We start from the raw sequence: 27355 nt of genomic DNA on the forward strand, positions 1-27355 counted from the left end.
CACTACATTTTATAAACATTATCTGAAGGATGACTATGTTATAGAGCCCCATGCCAGGGACTGGGGAAGATACAAATAAGCTTAAGACACAGTCTACTTTCAGGGTACTTAAAACAAGGTTGTGGTAAAAGGACAAGGCATGTGAAACATTTTAAGTAAGGGTTCAAGGATTAGTGGTAAACAAAGTATACGATGAAGGAATTCACAGTAAGAGGAAGTCATCGTGAACTGGAATAGTCAGGGAAGACTTCCTGAAGGAGGTGGCACTTAAGCTGAGCCCTTCACAATTGGTAAAGTTTGACCAGGCAGAAGAGCCAAGGCATGGAGGTAATGATGCATAAATATGGTGTGGTTAGGGAAGGAAGGGGAATTGAGAAAACATATGGTCAAAGAAGAGAAATCATAATGGGAAAGATAAAATTGCTTGGTTGAATTGGCTGAAAATGATATGACAACAATATTTGCTACTGACAAGCAGCATGTTAAAAATAGACCATATACAGCCTTTGTTTCAAAGGACTTTCAAGTGAATTCAGAAATGCCAGGGACAGAAGTGATCAAAGCACTCCTTTCCAGAGCTCCAGCTTCATGCCTGACAATCAGTCAGGCCTTGGGGGAAGTCCTTCACTCTTAAGGTATCCTGGAATTCCTAGTCTCACTAAACACTCTGAATCTTCCCTTCAAATCCCAAAGATTCTTGATTGTTCCCCTTGCCAGCCACCCGAGATGCCTTCAGGCTGATCCTCCTCCCCCAGTTTTGTGCCTGTTGTCTGCTGCCTCACCTTCGGCACGAACTCTGCAGGATACACTCCTGGGAGAGTCCAGTCTTGCCAAAGCCAGTCCTGTGGATCCAATGCCAGCATACTGCTACCTCTAAAGCCTCCATAGACACTGTCCCCCCTGCTCTGCTGAAACAAAGGGAAGAGGGCAGATACTTACCCCATCCACAGTTTCTAAATCTAAACGTAGCTGACTTTGTAATGAATGCAGCTTTGGTAAAGGGATGGTTTCTATGTCTCCATAGCTTCTTAGAACAGGAAATTTAGAGGATAAACCAAGCCTTTCAAACTCCTCCTGTAGGCGTTTAAATTTATTTTCAACTTCTTCTTTCTTCTGTAATGCTAGCTGTTTGTCCGTATCTGCTACTTTAGCCCGTTCCTTTGCTTCATGGGCCTCTCTCTGCCATGCGTCACAAGCCTGAAATAAATATGCCACAATTTATCCAGAATGCCTGAACAGACCAAACAGAAAGGAAAATACCACATCTTTAATATTTATAACAGACAGAAAACACAGAGTGTACAACTTACATGAACCTCACAGAAGAATAAAAGGCCAGTTATCATGTCAGCCAAGAACAAACCCAGAGTACTTTTCAACATAAGGTAACCCCTAAAATTCCAAACTTTGTTTCTCTTTTGTTCATTACCTGTTTTACTTGTTGCCAAGAATCTTCCCACTGTTTGATTTTCCTCTTGGCCTCATCAAGTTCCCGCCTGACTCGAGCTAATTCACTGCCATGAGCACTTGAGTTTGCTGAAGGGCCAGAGCCAGTGCTCAATATAGGGGAAGGACTAGGGGAGAAACTCCCAGTTACAAAATCCCAGATGCTGCCATTGACACCATTTAAACCTGTAAGAAGGAAATGGAAGTAAATACACATTTGTAATACAAATACAAATTTGTGTAGAAAGTTAATTTAGATCTCAGTCAACGATATGAAAATTTAATATGAAGATTAAATTATGTGTTTACAGAGAAAGAATTTGATAAAATATCTTAAAGTACAATTTCTGCTGCATCTTGTCTAACTGCTGAATCTATAACCCCACTGCCTGATATTTAAAGCAGAAACCCAGAGCCAATTAATTTTAAAATATGAAACCACTAATTTGTATATCAAGTAGATGCCTTTTATATCACCTATGAGCCATTTCCCAGTTGCTCACCAAACTTGATGATAGGAATTGAAGGGCCTTTCAATGCGTTCACCTTCATATCTCAAATCAAAGGGAATTTAAGTTAGAAAATGTGAAAATGGGGCAGCCAGGTGGCACAGTGAGTAGAGCACTGGCCCTGGGGTCAGGAAGACCTGAGTTCAAATTCGGCCTCAAACACTTGACACACTAGCTGCGTGACCTCAGGCAAGTCACTTAACCCCAACTGCCCTGCCTTCCCCCCTCAAAAAAACAAAACAAAACAAAAAATGTGAAAATGATATATCTTTCTCCACTGTACAAACAGACAAGTGACTATATTCTGTACAGGTACAGAAACACAAAACAGTGTTTCTGTAGGGAAACAATACGTCACGGTGGAGAAATGTCAGAGCCAAGCCTGAACAATGGTCCGCTACCAAAGGTAGGGCTTATACGAACTTCCTATTGTGCACATATGCTGAAAACCCAGCTAGGTTGTACTATTCTTTTAAAGTCAGGTTTCCAGAGGCATTGTCATCTGTGCTATTTACTGACAAGTTCTGTAGCCTCTCACAAAGCAACATGTTTACTACATTAAAACTTGCTGAACCCTCAGACAATGTCAGAGGGCTGAAATGCTAAACCAGGCAGGATTCTACTTGGAACTTGTATATTGGGCCTTTCAGATTAAAAAGAGCAGGGAGGGGGACCTGTTTTTACAATGAAGGGGGCATGCTTTCCAGTCTGTGAATTTAAAGATTCCCTTGGTCAGCAGATCAGTGAAAAGTTTTCAGGGGTGGAGGTGGGGCATGTGTATATGAGGTATATGAGGGGATGATTAGGATTTGCCTTATCTCTTTATTTTTATCCTAGGCCTCAACTTCTTGTTTAGAAGTTCAAAAGGGGAAAAGAAAATGAAATTTTGAAGTATCAATGACTAATCTCAAGCTACATCTAATTAGCAAATACAGCTTGAATTACTGTAGTAAAACTTTTTAAAAAAATTATTATTTAGACTGAAACAAATCAAAGGCCAGGCTCTCCAGCATGACCTCTCTGCTCTTGCCAACTCCACTGACATACCGGTAGGTTTTTTCTATTTTGTTATCTATCACTGACTTGTTGGGCTTACTCTTTGCCTTCTGACAAGCTGTATAATACAAGACATAAGAATACTTGTGACCATACATACAAAAACTATAGCTTTCAGCTTATCAATCTCTGACATCAATTTGTCACAAGGGTCTAGGTTAATAAGACACCTGGAAATAATTGTCATGACCCCACAAGAAATTCATTTATGAGCAGCTCTCAGAAAGATACTAGGATGAGAAAAGAGCTAGTGTTAACTATGTACTTTAACCAAACACCCCACACCCAGGGAAGTTTGGTGACAACATCGACCTGAATTTTATAGCCCTGAAAAGCCTTCCTAGGATGAGAGAAAATGTGTAACCCATTATAGGAGAACTTTTCTCTAACCCACACTGAAGTATGTCTTTTGAGTATCCACTGATCATCTCCCTTTTCACTACACACAAAGAGTTAATCTTTGAATGACTTACCTAAAGAATTATGGGAAGAGGCTGAAGTGCCTAAAACATTATGCTCTGATTTCAAATGCTGAGGCTGCTGTTGGTGAGGAGTCATAGTGGATGGAATAAGAGGCTGAGATAATGACTGAGATAAGGAACTGAGTGGGGAGGTTGAGAGAGATGATGATGAATGCAAAGATGGTGAACGGGGAAGAGAACCTGGAATATTGACAGGAGCTGAACTTCCCAGTAACCTTTGACCTAAAGGAAAAGGAAAGAAAAAAAGTTATGTCAGACTGGGTATGTAACAGAATCATTAGAGCACCAACACATGACTCTTCTGTGGAAGATGAAGTTCTTGGTGGTTATGATTAAAAATATACATACTACTGCACTCACTAATGGTGTCTAACTTTTGAGGATTAGGGTATTATTATGTCAAGGTATCCAAGATAAATATGGATTCCATGTCAAGTAGTGACAAGCCTAAATCCTCTGAGTTGAGGCTCTCCCAAACAGATCCAGGGCGGTAGCCTCCCGGATCAGGAGTCCTCTTCTAGATTCCTTTTACTTACCACTGAATGTATCAGGTCTTAACATCTCCAACTTTGTTTATGTGGCAAACATAAGAGAGTGGTGCTTGGAGTGGACTAGGCAGAATAATTATATAGCATTTTATATTTTGCAGAGCACTATGTACATCATCTCATTCAATAACGGATGAAGCATATTTGTCAATGCAATACTTCATAAACATTTAGGAAATATACATGGAGCTAATGCACCAAAAACAACTGAAAAGAAACTAATCAATCTCCAAAATTAACGTTATTTGCTTCCTTAGATTCTATTTGTAGCACAAGTCTCTTAGCAGCTAAAAAACCCGAGTCACCCAGTGATAGCCAAAAACTTCTTAGTTATAGAACTCAAATACAATTCTGGTTAGGAAGGAAATAAGGTTTTAAGCCACATTGATTTAAAAGCACTAAGTTCTGATTTTTCCAGGTTATTTGTTGGCTTTGCATCAGCAAAAAAAAAAAATTCATTAAATATAAGTCAGGTAGGTAGAGGGGAAAAAAGTTAGTTTCCTTTGCTAGAATGCTATTTTGGAAAGTAATAAAGTTAGAGGCTTTCGTGAAACTATTAGCAATTCAAACATCATGAACTCAATGTCCAAGATATATTAATTAGTTAATAAGTGGCCAAAAAATCTATAACCTAACAGATGCCCCAAAGAATAATGAATTTTGTTAAGTCACGTACACACTTTTAATTTACAAACAATTCTAATTTCAGTTTCTGCAGTCTCTGAGAGGTTCCCTAATGTCTCTGCCTTCTCTTCTTCCTTGTCAAATGGAGAGGGAGCACTGAAGAAAAAGATCTGGACTGGGAGTCAGGAATCCTGGATTCTAATCCTGGTTCTCCCAGTAATTTATTCTGTGATTTTGGGCAATTTACTCTCTGTCTCTCAATTTCCTCTTTACTGAAATGAAGACGTTAGAGTGGATGAACTCTAAGATCTCACTTAGTTCTGACATTCTCCAATCCACGCAGCAGCTTTTCTTGGGCTTTATGGGTCTAAAAGTCTTTCACTGTCAGTCTTTGAGACGAAAATAGAAAAAACCATGGTGACCTCTACAGAGGCCATACTGAAGTTTGCTCTAGTAAGGACAGCACACGCCTGGCTGCCCACCTGCGATGTTCCAGTGGTGTGATAACTAAGAACACTCTCATAAAATGGTGTATTGAAAGGTCCTGCCTGAAGCAAGGTATTGTCATATCCTTTCCCCTCTTCCATGGAGAAATGATTGAATCCCACTATTAAAAAGATACTAATGAGGCCTTTAGAAATTCTGGTCAAGAAACAAAAGGAGAGAAGCCAGTAGGTGTCAAAGGAGATCTTTTTAAATAGTCTTCCGCTCAACAGATTTAATTCTTTTGAAGGAGCTTGAATCAAGAGAAAATGAAAAAGAATGTTCTCTCTTATTCAGAAATGATACTATCCTAAAGGCAGAAAGATGAAGAGATTATAGTGAGACAGACTGCAAGAACTGTTCCTCTGGATCTGAGTTCTATCAGAGGTCTGGCTGCTTAACAAAAGAAAATATATTGAAAAAAAGAAAACAAAATAAAACTATCTCTAGAATCAGACAAAATTAATAGTATCATAAGACTTAAGGAGATGGAAAGGACCATAGAGATTTAGTCCCGGAATTTTTAACCAGGGAATTATGAAATTTATAAAAAAAAATTTGTTAACTTTACTTTAATAGAATTAATTTTCTTTGTAATCTTTTGTATTTTATTTTATGCATTTAAAAACCTATTCTCAGAAGGGGTCCATAGGCTTCACTAGACTGCCAAAGGGGTCCATGACACAAAAATCCTAATTTAGTCCAATGCCTCTATTTTATCGATGAGAAAATTGAGATCTGGAGAGGTTAAGTAACTTGCCCAAGGTCATCCAGACAGTTAAAAAGCAGAGCAAAATTTTAAATTCAGGTCCTAAGTATAATTTCCTTCCTAAGAAAAAAAAATGATCCATGATTTAAATAAATTCATTTCCTCTGTTCTGGAGTAACACACCATATAACTTTATTAAACCACACTGTCATACACTCTCTGGTTAATACAGATCACTTCCTTACACAAACAATCCTCTGTTGTTGTTCAATGGTTTTCAGCCATGTCCAACTCTTCATGATCCTGTCTGGGGTTTTCTTGGCAAAGATACTGGAGTAGTTTGCCGTTTTTTTCTCCAGTTCATTTTACAGATGAGGAACTGAGGCAAACAGGGTTAAGTGACTTGCCCAGGTTCACACACAGCTAGCAAGTGTCTGAGGCCATATTTGAACTCAGGTCTTCTTGACTCCAGGCCTGATGCTTAGTCCACTGTGTCACTTAGCTGACCTATAAAGAATCTATAAAGAAGCCAGACCTTTCTATACTCTCTATGGGGACCAAGTATTTCACCTTGGGCTTGTGGATCTCATGGAAAGGCCCTAGGGTGTTAGTCTACTATATACTGGAACTCCTCAGTTGAAAGGAACCTAAGAAACCATTAAGTTCAACCCCTTCATTTTACAAATTTTGAAAATGAGGTCCAGATAGGTTAAGTAATTTGCCCAAGGTTACTAAAGTAAAAAGCATAGACGGGATTCAAACCCAATTCTCTGACTCCACCAAACTTAATGCTATTTCAACTGTACCATGTCTGTCTACTCCCCCTACCCCCAACCAGCCCTGTATTTTCATAGGATGACAATTCCACTAAGTACCCAAGACACCCTTCCCAATTGTGAAGATGTTTGTACATCTGGATAGTGCCTACCTCAAAATGGATGTCAGCAGAATATAATCATTTTTGCCTTTGTAACCCCACACATCTACACATACACTGATGGAACTGTGATCTCATCAAGAGCACAATAACCATCAGAATGAAACCTATTCACATCTTCTCAAGACATGGAATTGAAAATAATAAAAATAAGAGATAAGAGGGATGTTTGAGATCATACAGTCCAACGTCTAACCCTTCATTTTGAAGCTGAGGAAACTGAGGCCCAAAGAGGTTAGGCTGACTTGCCCAAGGCCACAGATTAAACAGAATAGACAGGGCTGGAATTCAGGTTCTCTAACTGCAAACTCAGGGATCTTGCCAGTCCTATTTTTATTCATGTGCTCCAAAAAACCCTCCACAGGAAGTCCACCCAGAGCACTGAGGGACTATGAGGTCTCTTGACAGTATCTGGGCCCTAATGTTGCACACGGATTGTCTGTCTGTTATCCCTCACTCTTATGATATGATTAACCACCTGCTTTTCCAGTCAAACATCCCTTTGATGAAACGTTTCATGCTATCTTTGCACATAATTAATTAATCATTGATAATGTTACAATCTATTTATACCCACCATGCACATGTCTTTTGCCCTTTAAGTGACCTATAATTTTAATTAACAGAGATTTTGGTATTCCATCATTTGCAGTCATAAAGCAATACCAGAAGAATACTTAGAAAGACCAGGTTTTGTTTTAAGGAAAAGCTTGAGGTCACTGAAAAGGCAGTGCGATTTCTTAAATGCAATTCAGCCCATTCCATTCCTCCTATTCAAGGAGCCTAGAACACTTCATATGCAGAATCTATTCAAGATGCATGTACTGATGAGCCAGATCCACAGGTTGTCCAACTGCATATTATATAGTCTAGACAAGAGGCATTCTTCTACTTGGTTCTTCCTGAGAGGACAATTAATTGAACTCTTTTCAATAATTATGAATTTTATTTAGTAGGCTTTGCACTGGTCCAAGGCTTGATGCAATTAGCATAATGTCATTCATAAACAGAACTTGGAGAATTTACAGAGAATCATTTTGCATTTTGTGCTGGCCATCCTCTACGATAATGGTGATCTCCTCTGGTAAGCACACAATCTCCTGTTTTATACCTTATTTGATATTTATTAATAATTAGAGGATAGTCAAAATTATCTCTGTTGTAGCAATCAAGGAATTTTTTTATGTTCTTAATATATGTGGGGGAGATACGGTGTTAACTGCTGAATTAAACTGATATGCTTCTAGAAAAATAAACATAGAACAAAGTAGAAGAACTAGTGTGAGCCATGGTAAACTGGTCAAAAGCATAACTTCACATATAAGAAACAGAAAACTGAGAGGATAATTTGTAGCAAAAGTTGTGTCTAAAACAAAGAACTTCTAGATAAGCTCTCAATCAGAAGGCACACATATGTTCTATGATAGCAAAGTAAGAAAACTCAAGTAGACATTTTGTAGAATCACTGAATTTCAGAGCCGGAAGAGACTCGTAGTCAATATATATGGAAAAGAATTCCTTTACACTGTGCGCAGCACAAGGAGCCATCCAACCTTTGCCTGAAGAATTCTACTGAGGGGGACCCTACTGTCTCCCAAGTTAGCCCATCTTACTTCTGGATAGAATTCATTCTTGGGAGGTTTTTCCTCACATCATGCCTAAATTTACCTCTGCATTTCCCATACATTACTCCTAGTTACATTTTCTGGGATCAAAAAGAACAAGTCTAATAATCTCTTCCCCTTATGTTTCTTTGAGATTTCACTCTCTATGCTAAATACACTCAGTTTCTTCAACTGATCATTTCTTACATAGTATGAACTCAGTCCCATCCTGGACATTCTTCTGAACATTCTTCAGCTTATCAATTTTAATCCCTTAAATACAGTGCTCAGAACTGAACACAATACTAGATGGGGTATAACCAAGTAGCTTCTTAGAAGCTATGCCTCTCTAAATACCGACTGAACTGCCTATGTCTGTATGTCCTATCACTTCTCTGTCAAGAATTGCGAAGTGTGATTCTCCATTGGTCGTCTGCAGTCATGTTGCTTACTCCATTGATCATAGTTTTTAAATCTTCCAGAGCTGTAGTCCTTTACAATGTTGTGATCACTGTATAAATTGTTTTCCTGATGCTGTTTATTTCACTCTGCACAAGTTCATAGAATTTCCCCCACATTTCTCTAAATCCATCCCTTTCATAATTTCTTATGGTGCAATAATATTTGACTACATTCAAAGATCATAATTTGTCTGGCCATTCATTCCCCAGTTAATATGGGCCCCTTTAGTTTCCAGTTTTTTCCTATTTAAAAAAAGTGCTGCTATAAATATTTGTGCAAAAATGGGTCTTTCTTTCTTTGATCTCTTTGAGAGCATATGCCTAGTAGTGACACCACTGGGATAAAGAGCATGCATGATATAGTGACTTCTAGGTTATAGATACAAGTTGCATTCCAAGATAAGTGCATCAATTCACTGCTCCAGCAACTGTGCATTGTTGTGCCAGTCTTCCCAGATGGCCTCAAAAATTGTGTCACCCTTGCCCACCTGTGTACAGCAGAACTTCAGGATTCTTTTAATTTGTAATTCCCTTACAATTAATGATTTGGAGCATTTTTTCATATAGTGGTTGGTAGCTTGTCTTTCTTCTTTCGAGAACTGTTTATAGGATTTGATCCTTTATCTACTGAAAAATGGGGGTGGGGAATTAACCATTTATATACTGCCTGTTATGTTCTATGATCTTTACAACAAGCCTGAAAGTTAAGTGCTGCTACCCTCATTTTACAGTTGAGGAAACTGAGGCAAACAGATGTTAAATGACTTGCCCAGGGTCACACAGGCACTGAGGTCTGTGGAGGCCACACTGGAGCTCAAGTCCTCCTGACTCCAGGTGCAGCATTCTAGGCACTGTACCTCCTAACTGACTCTTGTTCTGAGATTCATAAAATATTTTAATCAATTCCCTATGTATCTTGGATATAATACCTTTATCAGAGAACTGTGCTACAAGATTTTCCCCACTTAACTGTTTCCCTTCTAATTCTTACTGTGATGATTTTGTGCAAAAATTTTTCCCCCTACTCACTGTTGTGAAAATTCCTTTCCTGATCCTGTAACTTGCTAATCAGTAAGCTTACAAGTATCTTTTTTAGAAGTGGCAGCTAATGTCTTTAATGGAGAAATGATAAAAACAGCCTTTCCATTAAGATCAGAAGTAAAGCAAGATGGCCCATTTTCACAACTATCATTTGTATTTATATTTGTAGAACGTGCTAAGAAGGGCAGTCAGACAAGAAAAAAGAATGCTGTGCTTGAAACTGTGGAAAATGATGTGATGAAAACAGGCAAAGTGAAAACAAAATTATGGCTTTTGGTAAATGATATGCTGGCTTACTCAGAGAACCCTAGAGATTCAACTAAAAATTAACTGAAATAACAACTTCATCAAAGTAGTGGGATATAAAATAAGCCCACAAAACTGCTGGCCTTTCTATGTTATTAACAAAGCCCAGCAGAAAAAGAAATTCCTTTCAAAATAATTATGGAATACATAAAATAATTGGGAGTTCACCTGCCAAGAAATTATTTTGATATGATCACAAAGCAGTCTTTATAGAAATAAAAATACATTTAAATAACTGTGGAGATCAAAACTGTTTATCATTAGACAGTGCCAAAATAATAAAAATGGCAATACTTCAGAAAATAATTTACCTAACAATCAAACCACCAAAGAGGTACTTTATAGAACTGTGCAGAAAAACACAATTCAGTTGGAAGAACAAAAGGTTAAAAATCTTAAAGAAAATAATGAAATAAATGGGAAGGAAGGGGGCAGAGAAGTACCAGATCTCAAACTATACTACGAAGCAGTCATCTAGCAAAACAATTTGGTTCTGATTTTAAAAAGTCTAACTATGTCACTTTCCTGCTCAACAATCTTTAGTGGCTCTTCAGTGCCTCTAGGATGAAATATAAGCTCTTTAGCCTACAATTAAAGTCTTCCATAAGCTGGTTCAAGTCAATCTTTTAAGACTGAATCCAGAGTACTCTCCTTTACATGCTCTAACCAAATCTGGTCTATTTATTCTTTGCCAAATTCAACATTCAATTTCCACTTTTGTAACTTTGTACACTGTCCCTCAGGCCTACAATATACTCACTTCTTCACCACTAGTTGAGTATTCTTAGCTTTGTTCAAGGCTCCATTCAGGTGTTCTCTCCCATGGTAATAAAAGTCTTTCATCATTCTCTTTGTTAAGGCTTGCTCATTCCTCAAAACTACCTTGTATTTACTTATCTGTGTATATATTATAACTCTCCAATAGAACATAAGCTCTTTGACAGCATGAGCTATTTTTAAATTTTTTTCTTTGTGTCCCCACAGCAGCTAACACAGTGTGTTTTACAAATGGTAGGAATGTAATAAATGATTGTCAAATTACATCACTATCAAACTGAAAGGCCTATGGAATTTGAGTTATGTTAAAATATTAGTGATGTGAATTACTTCACTTAACTATTATCTAGGACAAAAAAACTCACCCTTTTTTTCCCCCTTTATCATCCTCCTTAAATGGCTAGTCTTTCTTCCAATTCAACTCTAGCAATTCTTTCTCTCTTTATTAAGTTTGTTATTAACTGGACAGAGAACTATACAAAGCCTCCCAATCTACTGGCCCATATTTTAAAAGACACCTGCATTTTTGAGTGCCAAGGTCAGATAAGAAGAGAGGACCTGAGGTTCTATTCTGCAATTACTGAGCAAAACTTAATCCCCAGGTTAGCCAATAAGTCTGGAGTTGCTATTCCCCTAGGTGCTGGAAAGCTTAGAGAGATGAATGTTACTTCTTGCAGAATTGCTAGTTTTGTCAAATGCTTCACAGGTTCTAGAAATTGTCGCTGTCCCACAGGCCTGCATACTCTGACCTTTAAGAATTTTGCCACTGGTAGGAAAATGAAGATTTCTCTGGCTATAGCTCAGTGACTTTCTTTGATGTGCTTCTTGACTTCTTAACCAAATGGAGACCAGAGCTAACTATGACAAGGTATGAAACAGAGCCTACTTTCTGCTATTTCTATGTTGTCCAAAGACTATAACTAATTTTCATGGGCTTTCATTTCCCATTATTTCTGTTTGCCTCCAGCTTCACCATCCCTTATCCCCTAAAAAAAAAACTTCTGGGAAATTATATACTCTATGGTGCCTCATCATTTTTGTTTTTGTTGTTCAGTCATTTCTGACTCTGTGATCTCATTTGGAGTTTTCTTGGCAAAGATAATGAAGAGTTTTAACATTTCCTTCTCCTGCTCATTTTACAGATGAGGAACTGAGGCAAACAGGGTTAAGTGACTTGCCAGGTATCACACAGCTAAGTGACTAAGGCCACATTTGAACTCAGGTCTTCCTGACTCCAGGCCCTGTACTCTATCCACTGTACCACCTAGCTGCCCTGTGATACTAAAATTCGAATAAAAGGAATGTACCTTTACCGCTAGTGTCAGTAAAAGCTAGAATTTTGGCCCTTTGTAAGTATGACTGGACATCCCAAGCAGCCCCACTCCTTTAATGGGAAGGATGGCAACAAGTGATTACAGAACTGAGTGAAGAAAATGATAGGTATTTGGTTAGAAACAATTTAATAAAAGGGAAGGACAGAAAGTCTGGAGGAAGCAAGAGTACAGAAGATACAAGGATGTTGAGAAAAATAAGGGGGGAGAGAAGATAGAAGGAAAAAAATGTGATAACTGAAAAAAGAGGAGGTTCAAAAAGGGGGATGGAAAGAATCTGATTTTCCATGCACACCAAACATACATCACCCATTAGTGTTGAAAAAAAGATGAGAGCTCTATCCAGAGAGGAAAAAGGCATCATATTAGACCATGATAAGAACAATTCTTAAAAAGAACAATTCTTACTTGTTAATCCAAGGTCACTGGTTTCTTGATCTTCTAGTTCTTTATCTAGGGATGCAACATTTATATCACTAAAATGTAGATCTAAAGCAGAACCTGTTAAACAAAATATCACATTACCTACAACACATCTAAGCCATTTATTAAAAGGCTGTGTTTACTCTATTCTTCAAATGATTTAAAGGAAGATTATTTTCTAGCAATCAAATGTCACACACAAATAAACTCCTTGTGTCCAACAGAAGCTTGTTTTTAAGGTTTTCAAGATGGTGAGAAACCATTATTCTAAAAAATATGTAATCAGAGAATATGGGGAAAACTTGAAGAAAAAATACAAAATTCTGTTACTTACTTGATAATTGATTCAAAGGCATCTCCTAAACTAATCTTGAGAAAATTTTCTCAAAACCCAGCTTGTCTAATACATTTGAGCAACTGAACTTAGGCAATATAAAAACGGGCCCATAATTTTTCTTTAATCAGCTTTTAATTCCAGTAGAAATTCAGCATTTTCCTCTCTCAAATCAACAAAGGCAGTGAAGCCAAACATTTAGCATGATAGACTTGTCAATAAATTCATCTCACTGAGGATATGATCCACCTAACATTCACATTTCTCATCATTTGCTGAAACATTGACCATTTAATATATTCCAAAACTGAATGTAATTTCTAGTACATGATTTCAATCTAATGTGTTTTCCACCACATCTGCATAAAACATAAGTAGTAGTGTTATTCATGGAAAAAAAATGGTATAAACATTGCTACCTTGTTAACCATTAACTTAAAAATTCCTCAAAATGCTTAAAAACGAAATCAAATGTTTTATGTGCAAAAGGAAAAGAAAAAGAAATAGAAATACAGCTATCTTGCTACTAACTCTTCCTGAAAAATGTTTTCTTTTGAATTCTCACCTTCCTCTTCCATTCTCAGGGTTACCAACGTCTTTGGAGCCCCCATCAACAAAGTTTGGATTATAGTAAACACAGTTAGCTGCCTCTAGCTTGTCTCCACTTAATTCATTCTGCACAGATGAACAGACTATTCTTTCTAAAATTTGCTACCACCATCCCTGTCCTCCAACCTAAAACAGTTCCCCCACTGACTACCACATCGATTTCAGTTTCTCCACCTGGTGTTATTTCCTTCTACTCTTCAACACGAACCTTCCATTCTAATCAGAATAGTCTCCTTATTGTTCACCTCAAAAATCACGCTCATTCCTACTTTTGTATTTTTGTTCATTCTTTTATCCTGCCTAGAATCCCTTCTTCTCTACCAATCCAAATCCTATGCTTACTTCAGTCTCCCATCCTCCAAGATTCATTGTACCTCCTTCCATAAAGTAATCTTTTTTGACTACTCTAGCTCACCGTACCTTTGCTCATCTATGAATTTCTAGAGCAATGGCAGTTTATACCACACAATGTAATGCAATTACATATAGCCTTAAACTATTCTTTAGGTTTTTCATTCAGTTCTGCTGTATTTTCCCAATAAAACCATAAGGTTCCTGCAATCAGGAACCAGGAATTCTCTTACATCCCTTGCAATACCTGTATCTATCCTAGGACTAGCCAGACAGCTGGTTGTTCATAATTTGCAGTAAACTTGAGTTGGAGTATTCTCCATTTAAATAAACTTGCTTTTATACTGTCAGACTCAGTTAATACAATGGCTTAGTTTTCCTTAACTGCTTTTTAAAAAAATTCCTTGTTACAGCTTGTTAGATATGTAACAGCTATGTTAACAGCCTATGTAATGGCTTGTTGGATAAGGGACAGGCGAGAAAGACATTGTGAAATGAAGATGTCTTTTCAAAATCAATAAAACATTTTTAAAAACTTGTTTTCACAAAATTTTTTACTTAAAAATTGAGCAAGCTAGAATCAATATTGTTTGGTGTTGCCAAGGCCATAAAATAATTCAGACTGCAGGTACTGGCAAAGTGGAATATTGTAGCATAGTCTTTTAGATGCTGTAAATTCCCCAAAGGAACAAAGCAAAATCCTAGAATCTGCGGGTGTAGAATTCAAGGGTTAGTCCAGTATATGAGGAGAGAAAGGGAGCAGGGAAATACTCAAAGTACTACAAAAGCATATATTACCACAGCTTCTAGCATTGCTTTGGCTGGCTTCCCTTTTCGTGACCAAAAATGTCTGACTCAGTCTACTAGAAGATGTTTTATTTTCTGTGAAAACATCTCTAATTTTATTTCAGCATAGACATTAATGAGACTTTATAGAGCAGAATTATAGATTTCCTACTTTTAGTTACCTCAGAACATCCACCCTGTAAAGTGATAATGACATCTACTTTTCCTGGGCTAGGAAATAAAACTAGAGGAAGGTAACAATATCCCTAACCTAAGGAAAGGGGGGTTCTTAACCTTATTTTGTGTCATGGGCTCTGTCTGGTACTCTGTGAACCTTATGGACCTCTTTACAAAATAATGACTTTAAATCCATAAGATTATAAAGGAAACCGACTATATTGAAATACAGTTATCAAAATATTTAAAAGACAAATTAATGGACTCTAGTTTAAGAACTCCTCATCTAGAGATAACGTTGGAGATAAAGTACTTTCAGATTATCTATTAAAACCACATGGCTGAAACAGACCCCATGAAAAAACATACAGCATACTTTCTAGTAAGATGGCATTCAAACCAAACCAGAAAAGGGGTGTCCCCTTCCATCCCCCTTTCCTAATCATCTCCAAAGAAGATGCCTCCACAATTGTCATTATTCATAGCACATCACAACCCTGAGTCAACTTGCTCTTGATAGTTTCTAATCTCCTGCTCAAAGACTGTGGCTAATTATTTTATAACCAGATTTTTTTTTGACAATTAGCTTGGAATGCCTTATGAGAATGTTTATTAGTTTGAAAGAAACACAGATTAAAATAAAGACACATCTTTTCTGCAAATGTAGCATGGACCGACTGTGACATATACTGTATTCATTTTTTTTCAATCCCTTAAAATCTTATATATTGGAGAAAATTACTGAACAAAGCGAAAACAGAAGAAGGGGAGAACAAGGTCAAAGCAAGAAAAAAAAAAGGCCTCCCTCCATGTTAAGACTGACTTCAAACAGCTTATCCAGAAGTCTCTGGCTACGAAATTACCTCCCTCTGTTCTATAATCAAGTCTAAAAGGTCTTCTTAAAGGAAGGACGTGGCATGGCTTCCATGAAAGTATTCAACTACAGAGCAAGGCTTTCCCTCCAGGTTTTAACATTAGGGACTAATTTCATTTTTTCTTTATCCTCCACAAATTGTTACTTTTTCCTTGTCTCAATTATTGTTTCCAACGGTCTTCCCAAGATCTTATCTTCAATTTGATAAGCACTGAACACTTACAATGTATCTAGTATTAATAAAGAAGAACACAGAAGAAGTATGTAAGACAACCTTTCTTGAGATAATGTATAAGAGAAGCCATCTGGTGTTGTGGAGAGAATGTAGAATGTATAAGACCTGGCCTATAGAATTCCGTCTCCAAAGTTTATCAGCTATGTGACTACTGGTCAATCTCAGCCTCAAATTCCTCATCTGTAAAATGGTAATAGCTATAGCACTTACCTAATAGATCTGTAGTGAGACTCAAATGAGAAAATACATAAAGGATCTTGCAATCTTCGAGGGTTATATGTTAGTCATTAACATTATTATAAATTAATTTTAAATCTTAAAAACACTATGAAAAAGTTATATAAAATAATAGAGAACATAATTAAGATTTATTTATTTAGAGAGACAAGAGATTTATTTTTCATGTAGGAGGCAAGACCTGAATGGAATTTCAAAGACTGGTATGATTTTTAAATAAAACTTCCACTTAACAAAACTGGAGCAAAAATACTTAATGAGTTTGTTTTCTCAGTGCGGATATCTGTCCCATCAATGAAGCACACAAACCCTTCGTGCCTTCTCATCTATGCCTGCCTAATCTATGAACATCCATAAATATTCCACATAAAGATTCCATCCATCTCCCTCTCAGAATTTCCATGATATATCTCAAAGGTACCAATGTAATACTCAGGATGTTCATTTATTGTTTTTTATTCTCATTAAAGGTAGTCCACCTCTTTTTACCTTTTTTTCTTATTCTGAACCGTCCACCAAAAAAGGAGCATTTCCATAAACAAAGCAGAACATAAAAATAGGGCTACATTGTGAAACTATGAATTCCATGTTGCTTGTTTTTTAAAAACAATTATATATGTGTTTGTATATGTGTGTATATATGTATATGTCTGTGTATATAAATACATATGTATACATACACACACACATATAAAATAGATTCACCACAGGGGAGGCTAGGTGGCACAGTAGATAGAGCACTGGCCCTGGAGTCAGGAGGACCTGAGTTCAAATCCAACCTCAGATACTTGACATTTACTAGCTGTGTGACCCTGGGCAAGTCACTTAACCCCAACTGCCTTGCCCCCTCCCCACCCCAAAAGTGTTTAGGCATTCTCTAATTGATAGGTACTCTCTTAGTTTCCAGTTCTTTGCCACAACAAAATTGCTGCTATATGTATGTGTATATTGTATGTGTGAGTCCTTTTCCTTTTTACTTGATCTCTGTGGGATATAAACCTATTACTGCTGGGCCAAAAGTTATACACAGTTTAGTTACTTTTGGGTATAGTTGCAAATTATTTTCCAGAATGGCTGGACCAATTCAGACCTCCACCAAAAGTATATTAGTAGTTTAACTCCCTTTTCACTTATAACCTCAATCATGTCTTTTATGCCATTTCTCACATAGAAGTTATCATAGAACTGATGATATGTTAAAACTTACTTTTGCCTACTACGTACACTTCTAATTTCCTTCAGGTTGCTTAAAATTTTGATGTTCAATTATCTGCTATAATACACGATCACAGGAAGACTTATTCATGTTGAAGTTGTGTGAAAGGGGTGCAGCCTTGAATCACAAGCAAGCCTCTGACAACAACTTCCATGTCTTCTATTCTGATTTCATCCAACTCATTTCTGGACACAACTTGTCATCCTTTGGTAGCACTTGCTTAAAGTTAAGTTACTGTCAGAGCAATATGTACTTTTCATCTACTTCCTAGTGTGGATGGGCATAGCAAATCTTTGGCACTGTTATGAATTTTACTGAAGAAACTCTGTAGTGTTTTGGAGCACCACATAGACTGTGAACAGAAGCATGTGGAGAACCTCAACACTGATGGGTGATCCTTCCTCTGACTTGACTTTACTCAGGACATCTTCAATGTCACTGGAGAACAACTTAAGTTTTTTTCCCCTTTTATTTTCAATGTCTTTAAAATGGTGTTGTCTTCATCACATATTTTTTCCACATATATTTTGTCAGATCTTCATCTTATTAAATATCCTTGGCAACTTCCTTATATATTATCAATAATATGAAATCCTCTATATGATGTTTGGGGATGATATTATGCTGATTTCATTAAGCTTTAAAACACTGCAGAACAGGCCTGCACAACCTGTGGCCTGTGGGCCACTTAGGGCCTGCAGGCTGCTCGGGCAATGCTAAGGGATTTCCTCTACATACAAAGGATATTTTCCTCTACATTTTTCGCGGGCCACTGGAAATCCTTTGGCGGGCATAGGACACAGGTTGTGCAGGCCTGCTGAATGAGATACGGCATCACTCAAAAGAATTTGCCCTAACCATTCTTTATCAGAGTATGTCGTGTACATGTGTTTACATACGTATATGAATATGTATATGTAAAGATACAGAGTGGACAGACTCAGTAAATGGATAAGTCAGGCCCAAAGTGGAGTATGTGAGGAGACTAAACTTCTGGAAGTTTAAAAAGTTCTTTTAATGACATCAAACTTCTTCCTCTTTTAATACAAACATTCTTCCAGAATGGGCTGTTAATGGCTACTAGTGAAATACTAGTCTCTGAAGAAGGAAAACTGTGTATCACTCAGGGAGCAAGAGAAAAGTGCATAGTGGGAGTGAGTAGGCAGCAATACATTATAAACAAGGAACGACACAGCAGGAGTTAAAAGGTATTATCAAGGTGCAAGAGCAAACAAGCAGGTCAGCTGGTCACATAACAAGAGTAAAGGATAAGTGGTGGATGGACATGTGCTCTGAATGATGGTAAAGGAAATGAGGAAGTCGCCCAGAACATTGGGGGGATTCTCCCTGTGGTAAAATTATGGAAAGACATGGACAAAAATGGCAAAATATAGGCAGGCATGGATGAGTCACAATTCCCTCCCTGGAGGGAATGTTCACAATGCTGACATCATGGATCCATTTAAACATTTGAGTATTATTGATATTAATGGTCATTAATAATTACCAGTTAAAATTATACAAGTTTTAATGTTCACAACCCTATGAGATAGGTAGTATTAATATTATTATTCTCCTGTGCAGATAAAAAAAAACAAACAACTGAGAGAAATTAAGTGAACTAACCATGTTTATATAGCTAAATAGCAAAGCCAGGATTTTCAGGTAATGTGAATCCAAGTCCTCTGCTCTCTCCATTATACAACAGTGTTGCCAAGTACACCAGATACTGAAGTGAAAGAAGCCAAATGTGATGATTTAAAACAGACCACTACAAAAAGCGCTAGCAAGCCTGCTCCATTTGGTAACTACAATCTTTCCTTCAGTTTCATCTACAAATTCTCTCAGCATGGTCTGTTTGAACTATTCTCTGTCAACATGTTCTCTCCTCATCTATTTCTTTTTTCAACTGTCTTATTTTTTGAGGCTTAACACCAAGATGGCCACACAGTGACAACTTTCTGCTTATTCATGACAAATGTCTCCTAAGGACCAAAGCGGGTCTGTGATTTGGGCAAGCTGGACTACACTCTGACAAAAATCACAGATGCTTCTGGCAGACTGCTCATATACTTTTGCCATCCACTTCTGTAACATTTTACAAATGAGCTTGAACAGGATGCCCCAAAAGTCTTAGTACAGATTTAAATTTTTTAATAACTTCAGAAGTATAATTGTTACAAACTTACAAAAACATGATTTGAAATTTTAACTATTTAAATTTAAACTTACTTAGTTTTGTGAAATTTAAATAATAAATTCAAAATTTTAACAAGCAGGGGCACTCTGTCATCACAAAAAGTGTGTACAATAACTGCACAGTTCCTGGATGACACCTTCTCAGACCAGTGGACAGGTGAGGAGGTCCTCTTGCTTGGCCATCTTGGTCACCTGATCAATTTCCATCGAACTTTTCCTTGTTGGGGCGGGGGTGGGGGGTGGGGGGGGGCAGCTAGGTGGCACAGTGAGTAGAATACCAGCTCTGGAGTCAGAAGGACCTGAGTTCAAATCCAGCTCCAGACACTTGACACATGTACTAGCTGTGTGACCTTGGGCAAATCACTTAACCCCAACTGCCTTGCTTTCCCCCCTGCAAAATAAAATAAAATAAAATAAATTTTTTCCTTGTGGGGTCACATTAAAACTGTTATGTATAAACCAAAACCTCATTCTTTGGATGATCTTAAAGGAATTCCTTTGTTAGCCTTAAGTCAGAGCAGCAGGTGATGAAAATTTTTATGAAGCTCAAAAATGACTAAAGCAATGCAGAGCCCAAGATAATGGCAATGTCAAATTTTAATTTCAAAAACTTGAAAGTATTTGAAATTTTTAAATGTTTTTAAATATGTTTTTAATATGTTTAAAAATTTTAAATGTGTTCTTTTTTATAAGTCTGTAGTATTTATACTTCTGAAATTATTAAGTCTTAAAATTGTACTAAGACTTTTGGGACAATCTATATTCAATGCTTCCCTTGGGGGGATTAAGTGTTTCATGGCTGAGGCAATTACTAAGTTCTACTGGCCTTTTCACTACAGTGACTCTTTGAAGCAATACTATTTCTCTGCCATTTAGTAATAATCAATGTCTATTTTTGTCCATTTCTAGCTTTTCGGAGTCCACAATCTATTTAAACAACTAGGGCTCCTATAATCAACCTCACACAATGTCCTCCCATTTTATCTTCTCTTCTAATTTGGGATTAAATTCGTCCTCCACTCTAATCAGCTGAACTAACTGCACATGGCCAATTCTGAAAGGACTATATTATACCTGTAACCAGTTAGGCACATTTTCAAGGTGTTAATTTATAGTCAATTTCATTTTAAAAAAAAATTATATAATTTGATTTCTGTCATATTCAGTGCCTTCAACCTCTTCTCCAAGAAAGCATTCTTGATGAACAAAAATGTAGCTTCTGAATGGCCAATGAGCCCCTTTTATTTCTTGATTCCAAATCATATTTTCCAGTATAACTTTTCCTGCCCTCTCCTGTGCCCATTTTGTATTGAAATCATTAAGTATCTAGATACATGTTGACTCAGATGGGAGAATCTTATCAAGTTCCTCACAGACTTTCCCCTACTGTTTTTTGGTCACTGTTGATGAATGTTAGGACATAAGCTGCAATTACTTTAATGGTGGTCTGTTTGCTTCTGCTTAGCACAAGCACTACGAGGAGAGCTAACCAAATGCCCTATGAAAGGTCTTTGTTAACACTGGGCATGTGATGAACCCAACTCTTTAATTCACCTCTCTGAGGAGAACCCATGGGTCATCTTTTCATTTTGGTTACAACTGCTTCATGTCTTCTAGCTTCATTTACAGTGAGAATGTCAAGACAGACATGGCTTAATTCTTCCAGGGCCATATTTAAAGGTTGGTATTTGGACAAAGATCATGTTACAATAATCAATGTGCAAAGCTCTACAAACCAGCAAACTTCGTACACTTGAGGATTCATACCAGATGCTTCATGAAAGTAAATGTAAGAATGGGAGAAATTTTACCTTTCCCCAGACATGAGAACTTTTTCAACATATAATTCATACCAGAGAGAAATTTTAGGAAAGAAATTTTGAAAATGGAAAGGTCTTTGAACTGAACATATGACTTAATCAGTATCAGATCATCCATACTGAAATGTATATATTCTATGAATGTAATGTATGTTGTAAGGCTTTCTGACTAAGCTTACAATTCACTAAATATCAGGTCATTCATACTGGAGAAGAACTAGACGAAAGTAATGTATGAGGGAAAGTCTTCAATAGAAGGTAATCCTTAGTTTTCCATCACAAAATTCATATAGGTGAGAAACCTCAAAAATGCAATGATCGTAGGGAAGGGCTCTGACTAGAACAAAAACTTTAAGTCTGAACAGAAGAGAATTCATAGTTAAAAGTAATTCCAAATGCCTAAGTAATGTGATAAAGACTTCCACCAGAAATCCATGCTGGAAGGCAAGTTTATGTTTGGGAATATTATGAACAAGAAGACTTTAGCCACAAAAAACCTCTCTAGGAACACAAAGGGGCATGTTTATGGGGGCACAAACTGAAGTATCCATCTTCCCAAGTGTCCACATTCAAGAAAATTTCACACAATCACTGAATTTTAGAGTTAGAAAAGACCTCAGCAGTCAGCTAGCCCCAATTCGTAAATCAAAAGGAATTCTTACAATATGCCTCTGAAGCAGTCACCCAGGCCTAGGCTTCCAAGTGAGAGAGAACTAATTTCTTGAGGCAGCCTAGTGACACTTATGGATAGTTCTAATTGTTAGGAAGCTTTTCCTTACTTCAAGCCTATATCTGCCTCTTTACAAATATCATCCATTGACCCTGGAGTACGGAACTGGGCGGAAAAACTACGTGAATGTTCTACGGTCAATTCAAACTGCACACTTAGAAGTTATTTTCCTGTCAAGTCAGCTCTTGATTACCCATCTCTGTTACTGGCACTACCATTGTCCCAATCGCATAACCTAGGTTAACTAGACAACATCCCTGGATCATCCCTCTTTGCCTTCTTCTAATACCAATCTTAGAGTTCTAGTGATTTTTCTTTCATATTATTTCCTGCATGTTCCTTTCTCTCCATCCCTATTGCTGTCGCCTTGTTCAGTTCTTATTACCTTGTACCTGGATTAATAATACAACTTCCAAAAATGCCACCCTATACCAGTCTCTTCCCTCTCCAATCCATCCTGCATGCCAACACCAGACAAATCTTCCTTAAACACAGTTTTCACTGTCATTCTCCAACTTAAGAAACTATAGTAATCCCTCACTACTTAGCACATTAAGTCTTACATTCCTCTGCCTGGCATTTAATGATCTCCATAAATTAGTTTCACTTTGGTTTTTACTTTCCTCTCAATACTCTGCAGAATACTCTATTACAGGAAGGCCAGTATTCCCACTGTCCCATGAAAGGTTGCTGATGATGTTCCCATTACCTGGAATATTCTCTGACTAAATTCTGCTAGTTCTTCAAGTTCCATCTCTTTCAGAAGTCTTCCTTAATTACTTCAGTAGTTATTTATCTTTCCTTCAATCAATAAGCATTTATTCAGTTCCTCTGAACTCCTACAGCACTGATAGTTTGTACCATTTAATACATTTATATGATGTCTTCTAGTTATCATGTTATTTCCTATGCCTGAGTTCTATTTTCCCGAACAGAATGTGTAAGCCCTTTGACCTCAGAGGCCAATTAGTTCAACCTCTCCATTTACAGATGACGAAACTCTCATAAATCTTTATTTCCCATACCACCTAAAACAATGTCACAAACTGAATAGGTAGTAAGTATCTGCTAATTGACTGAATTCCAAGAGGGTAGGTAATATTTCTATTTTTGTCTTGTTTTTCAGGTATCCTAGAATATGTTGTGATCTGTTACAACTATCTATTTACATGCTTTTCAAGTGCTGTTGTTAAAATGATGAGTAATACACAGCTCATTTTTTCAGAGGAGAAAATATAAAAACTTTTCAGTTTTCTGAGAATAGACTGAAAACATTTCTTTTTTTAAAGGTTTTTATTTTATTTAATATTTTAGTTTTCAACATTGATTTTCACAAGATTTTGAGTTACAAATTTTCTCCCCATTTCTACCCTCCCCCCCATTCCAAAATGGCATATATTCTGATTGCTTCTTTCCCCAGTCGGCTCTCCCCTCTTTCACCCCACTCCCCCGCCCCATCCCCTTTCCCCTTACTTTCTTGTAGGGCAGGATAGATTTCTATGCCCCATTCCCTATATATCGTGTTTCCCAGCTGCATGCAAAAAAACAATTTTTTTTAAACATCTGCTTTTAAAACTTTGAGTTCCAAATTCTCTCCCCTCTTCCCTTCCCACCTCCCCTCCCTAGGAAGGCAAGCAATTCAACATATATCACACATGTATCATTATGTAAAATACTTCCACAACGCTCATGTTGTAAAAGGCTAACTATATTTCTCTCCATCCTATCCTGTCCCCCTTTATTCAATTTTCTCCCTTAACCCTGTCCCTTTTCAAAGGTGTTTGTATTTGATTACCTCCTCCCCCTACCTGCCCTCCCTTATATCATCCCCCCTTTTATTGTCCCCTTCCCCTTACTTTCCTGTGGAGTAAGATACCCAATTGAGTGTGTATGTTACTCCCTCTTCAAGTTGAATCCAATGAGAGTACGATTCACTCATTCCCCCTCACCTGCCCCCTCTTCCCTTCCAACAGAACTGCTTTTTCTTGCCACTTTTATGTGAGATAATTTACCCCATTCTATCTCTCTCTTTCTCCCTCTCTCAATATATTCCTCTCTCACCTCTTAAATTTATTTCATTTTTTTTAGATATCATCCCTTCATATTCAACTCATCCTATGCCCTCCGTCTATATTCTCTTCAACTCTCCTAAAACTGAGAAAGGTCTCATGAATTACACACATCATCTTTCCATGTAGGAATGTAAACAGAACAGTTCAACTTTATTAAGTCCTTTATGAATTCCCTTTCTTGTTTACCATTTCATGCTTCTCTTGATTCTTGTATTTGAAAGTCAAATTTTCTATTCAGCTCTGGTCTTTTCATTGAGAAAGCTTGAAAGTCCTCTGTTTTATTGAAAATGCATATTTTGCCTTGGAGTATGATACTCACTTTTGCTGGGTAGGTGATTCTTGGTTTTAATCCTAGCTCCTTTGACCTCCAGAATATTATATTCCAAGCCCTACGATCCCTTAATGTAGAAGCTGCTAGATCTTGCGTTATCCTGATTGTGTTTCCACAATATCCAAATTGTTTCTTTCTGGCTGTTTGCATTATTTTCTTCCTAACCTGGAAACTCTGGAATTTGACAACAATATTCCTAGGAGTTTTCTTTTTGGGATCTTTTTCAAGAGGCAATCAGTAGATTCTTTCAATTTCTATTTTACCCTCTGGTTCTAGAATATCAGCGCAGTTTTCATTGATAATTTCTTGAAAGATGATGTCTAGGCTCTTTTTTTGATCATGGCTTTGAGGTAGTCCAATAATTTTTAAATTATCTCTCCTGGATCTATTCTCCAGGTCAGTGGTTTTTTCCAATGAGATATTTCACATGGTCTTCCATTTTTTCATTCCTTTGGTTCTGTTTTATGATATCTTGATTTCTCATCAAGTCACTAGCTTCCACTTGCTCCAATCTAATTTTTAAGGTGGTATTTTCTTCAGTGGTTTTCTGGACCCCCTTTTCCATTTGGCTAATTCTGCCTTTCAAGGTATTCTTCTCCTCATTGGCTTTTTGGAGCTTTTTTGACATTTGGGTTAGTCTATTCTTTAAGGTGTTATTCAGTATTTTTTTGGGTCTCCTTTAGCAAGTCATTGATGTGTTTTTCATGGTTTTCTTGCATCACCCTCATTTCTCATCCCAATTTTTCCTCTACTTCTCTTACTTGCTTTTACAAATCCTTTTTGAGCTCTTAAATGGCCTGAGACCAATTCATATCTTTCTTGGAGGCTTTTGATGTAGGCTCTCTGACTTTGTTGACTTCTTCTGGCTGTATGTTTTGGTCTTCTTTGTCACCAAAAAAGGAATCTAGAGTTTGAGTTTGAGCCTGAGCTCGTTTTCGCTGTCTGTTCACATTGCCAGCCAACTACTTGACCCTTGACCTTTTTGTCAGGATATGACACTTACAGAGTAGAGAATACTTTGTCCCAAGCTTTAGAGTCCAAGCATTGCTGTTTTCAGAGCTACTTCTACTCCACCATCACCCCAGGTTTTGTCACACCAGCGCTCCTCCTCCCCCAAGAACTGCTAACCAGGACCACCATACAGATCTGAGCAGGGCACAGAATGAAAATCTGCCTTTGTGCCCACAAAGCCCTCCTTGTACTCCCATTCTGATCCACTGCTAGATTCTTCCCACCGTGTGAGCCAGGGACTCGGGAAGCAGCTGACGCTGGAGCTCTGGGAGCAACTTCAGGAGCTTCCTGCTGCTGCTACAGCCACCACTGCACCACTTCCTCCACCCCCAGAGCTGGCAGCCGGACTGCTCTGAACTGGATCCTGCAATTTCCCCCTAACCTGCTCTTTGGCGTTTGTGGGTTGAAAAGTCTGGTAACTGCCACAGCTCACTGTTTCTTGGCCCCAAGGCCTGTTCCGGCCCGCTGACTCAGGGTCTGGTCTGTTCTGGCGCGACCCACGCTGGGCTGCTCTCCATTCCCAGCACCGTGCTATAGACCCTTTCTGGCGACCATCTAGGCTCTGCTGGGCTGGAGACCTGTTTCCATCTCCTATTTCATGGGTTCCACAGCTCTAGAATTTGTTCAGAGTCATTTTTTACAGGTATTTGGAGGGATTTGGGGGAGAGCTTAGGCAAGTCTCTGCTTTCCAGCCGCCATCTTTGAAAACTTATTTCTTGATAATTCCAGATTACAATCTACTTTTCGACTTTCTAGTTTCAACTGACTGACAAATTTCTTTGAATGTATGGATTTTGCTTTTGTTTCTTTTTTTGGAGCAGGGAACTTTGACATACTTCACATTTGGTGATTCAACAATTAGAAGGCTGTTTAGATATTTTGAAGTACTTTAGTGGATGATGGAAAATTAGATTTTGTTCTTAACAATTTCTAATTGAACAGTTAAATCCTGACTGGACAATAAAGGTGAGCTAATATTGAATATGACTATGTTGCTTTGACTCTTGCCTAAACATTTCACACTTCTAAAGATGCCATTAAAATAAAATGCTACTGTCCAGCATACAAGAGAGATCCAAAGTGTCAAATTATCATTTTCACCTTCTTGATCAACAGCTTTAGAAAGACTTGTATACTTAACTTGATACCAAAAGGCAAGCTGGGTTCAGTAGCAATGAAATACAGTAATCAAGATTAAAGCTATGCTCACCATTTCACAGGGCTGTTCATTTGATGATGGAAAATCAAAAGGTTACCAATGTAATTGCTACACAATCAGCTTAAAACAGGAGGACATAGAAATCACAATCAAAGCAGACAGAACAATGCCTTCAGGGAAAAAGTAAAAGACTAATTTTGTGTATATAACACAGTCATTGAGGTCTGGCAAGCAGGAACAGGAAATGCTGGCATGCTGCAACAGGCTGGCCGAGTTCTGACTAAACATTTCGAGAACAGAAGAAAGCCATACTGGAACCAGGTCAACACCTCACCTGCCCACCCAAGGCAAGGTCACAGTGACCAATCAAGAAGTCCTTCTAATAGATGACAACAAAGAAAGAAATTTAAGACTTTCATTTCAGTTTTTAGCTGTGACTGAACAACACAGCAACACTAGCTTCTGAAATAGAGGAAC

At 37.6% G+C, this 27355-nt stretch overlaps 1 protein-coding gene across 6 annotated transcripts in view; it reads right to left on the bottom strand.

Moving 5' to 3' along the window:
* UNKL (unk like zinc finger) overlaps window positions 1–27355 on the bottom strand; it is a 128318-nt gene that overhangs the window by 4371 nt on the left and 96592 nt on the right. For 3 of the 6 annotated variants that reach the window (XM_036737684.1, XM_036737686.1, XM_036737688.1), the window contains 4 exons: window positions 12723–12815; window positions 3485–3715; window positions 1430–1632; window positions 940–1197 (listed from right to left, as the gene is read on the bottom strand). In XM_036737684.1, the coding sequence (XP_036593579.1) occupies window positions 940–1197; window positions 1430–1632; window positions 3485–3715; window positions 12723–12815 (785 nt within the window). The remainder of the gene's footprint in view (window positions 1–939; window positions 1198–1429; window positions 1633–3484; window positions 3716–12722; window positions 12816–27355) is intronic. The other 3 variants (XM_036737685.1, XM_036737689.1, XM_036737687.1) reach the window with 2 other exon arrangements.

Source organism: Trichosurus vulpecula, chromosome 9 (assembly GCF_011100635.1).
Source record: "Trichosurus vulpecula isolate mTriVul1 chromosome 9, mTriVul1.pri, whole genome shotgun sequence".
In the NCBI taxonomy this organism is placed as follows: domain Eukaryota; kingdom Metazoa; phylum Chordata; class Mammalia; order Diprotodontia; family Phalangeridae; genus Trichosurus; species Trichosurus vulpecula.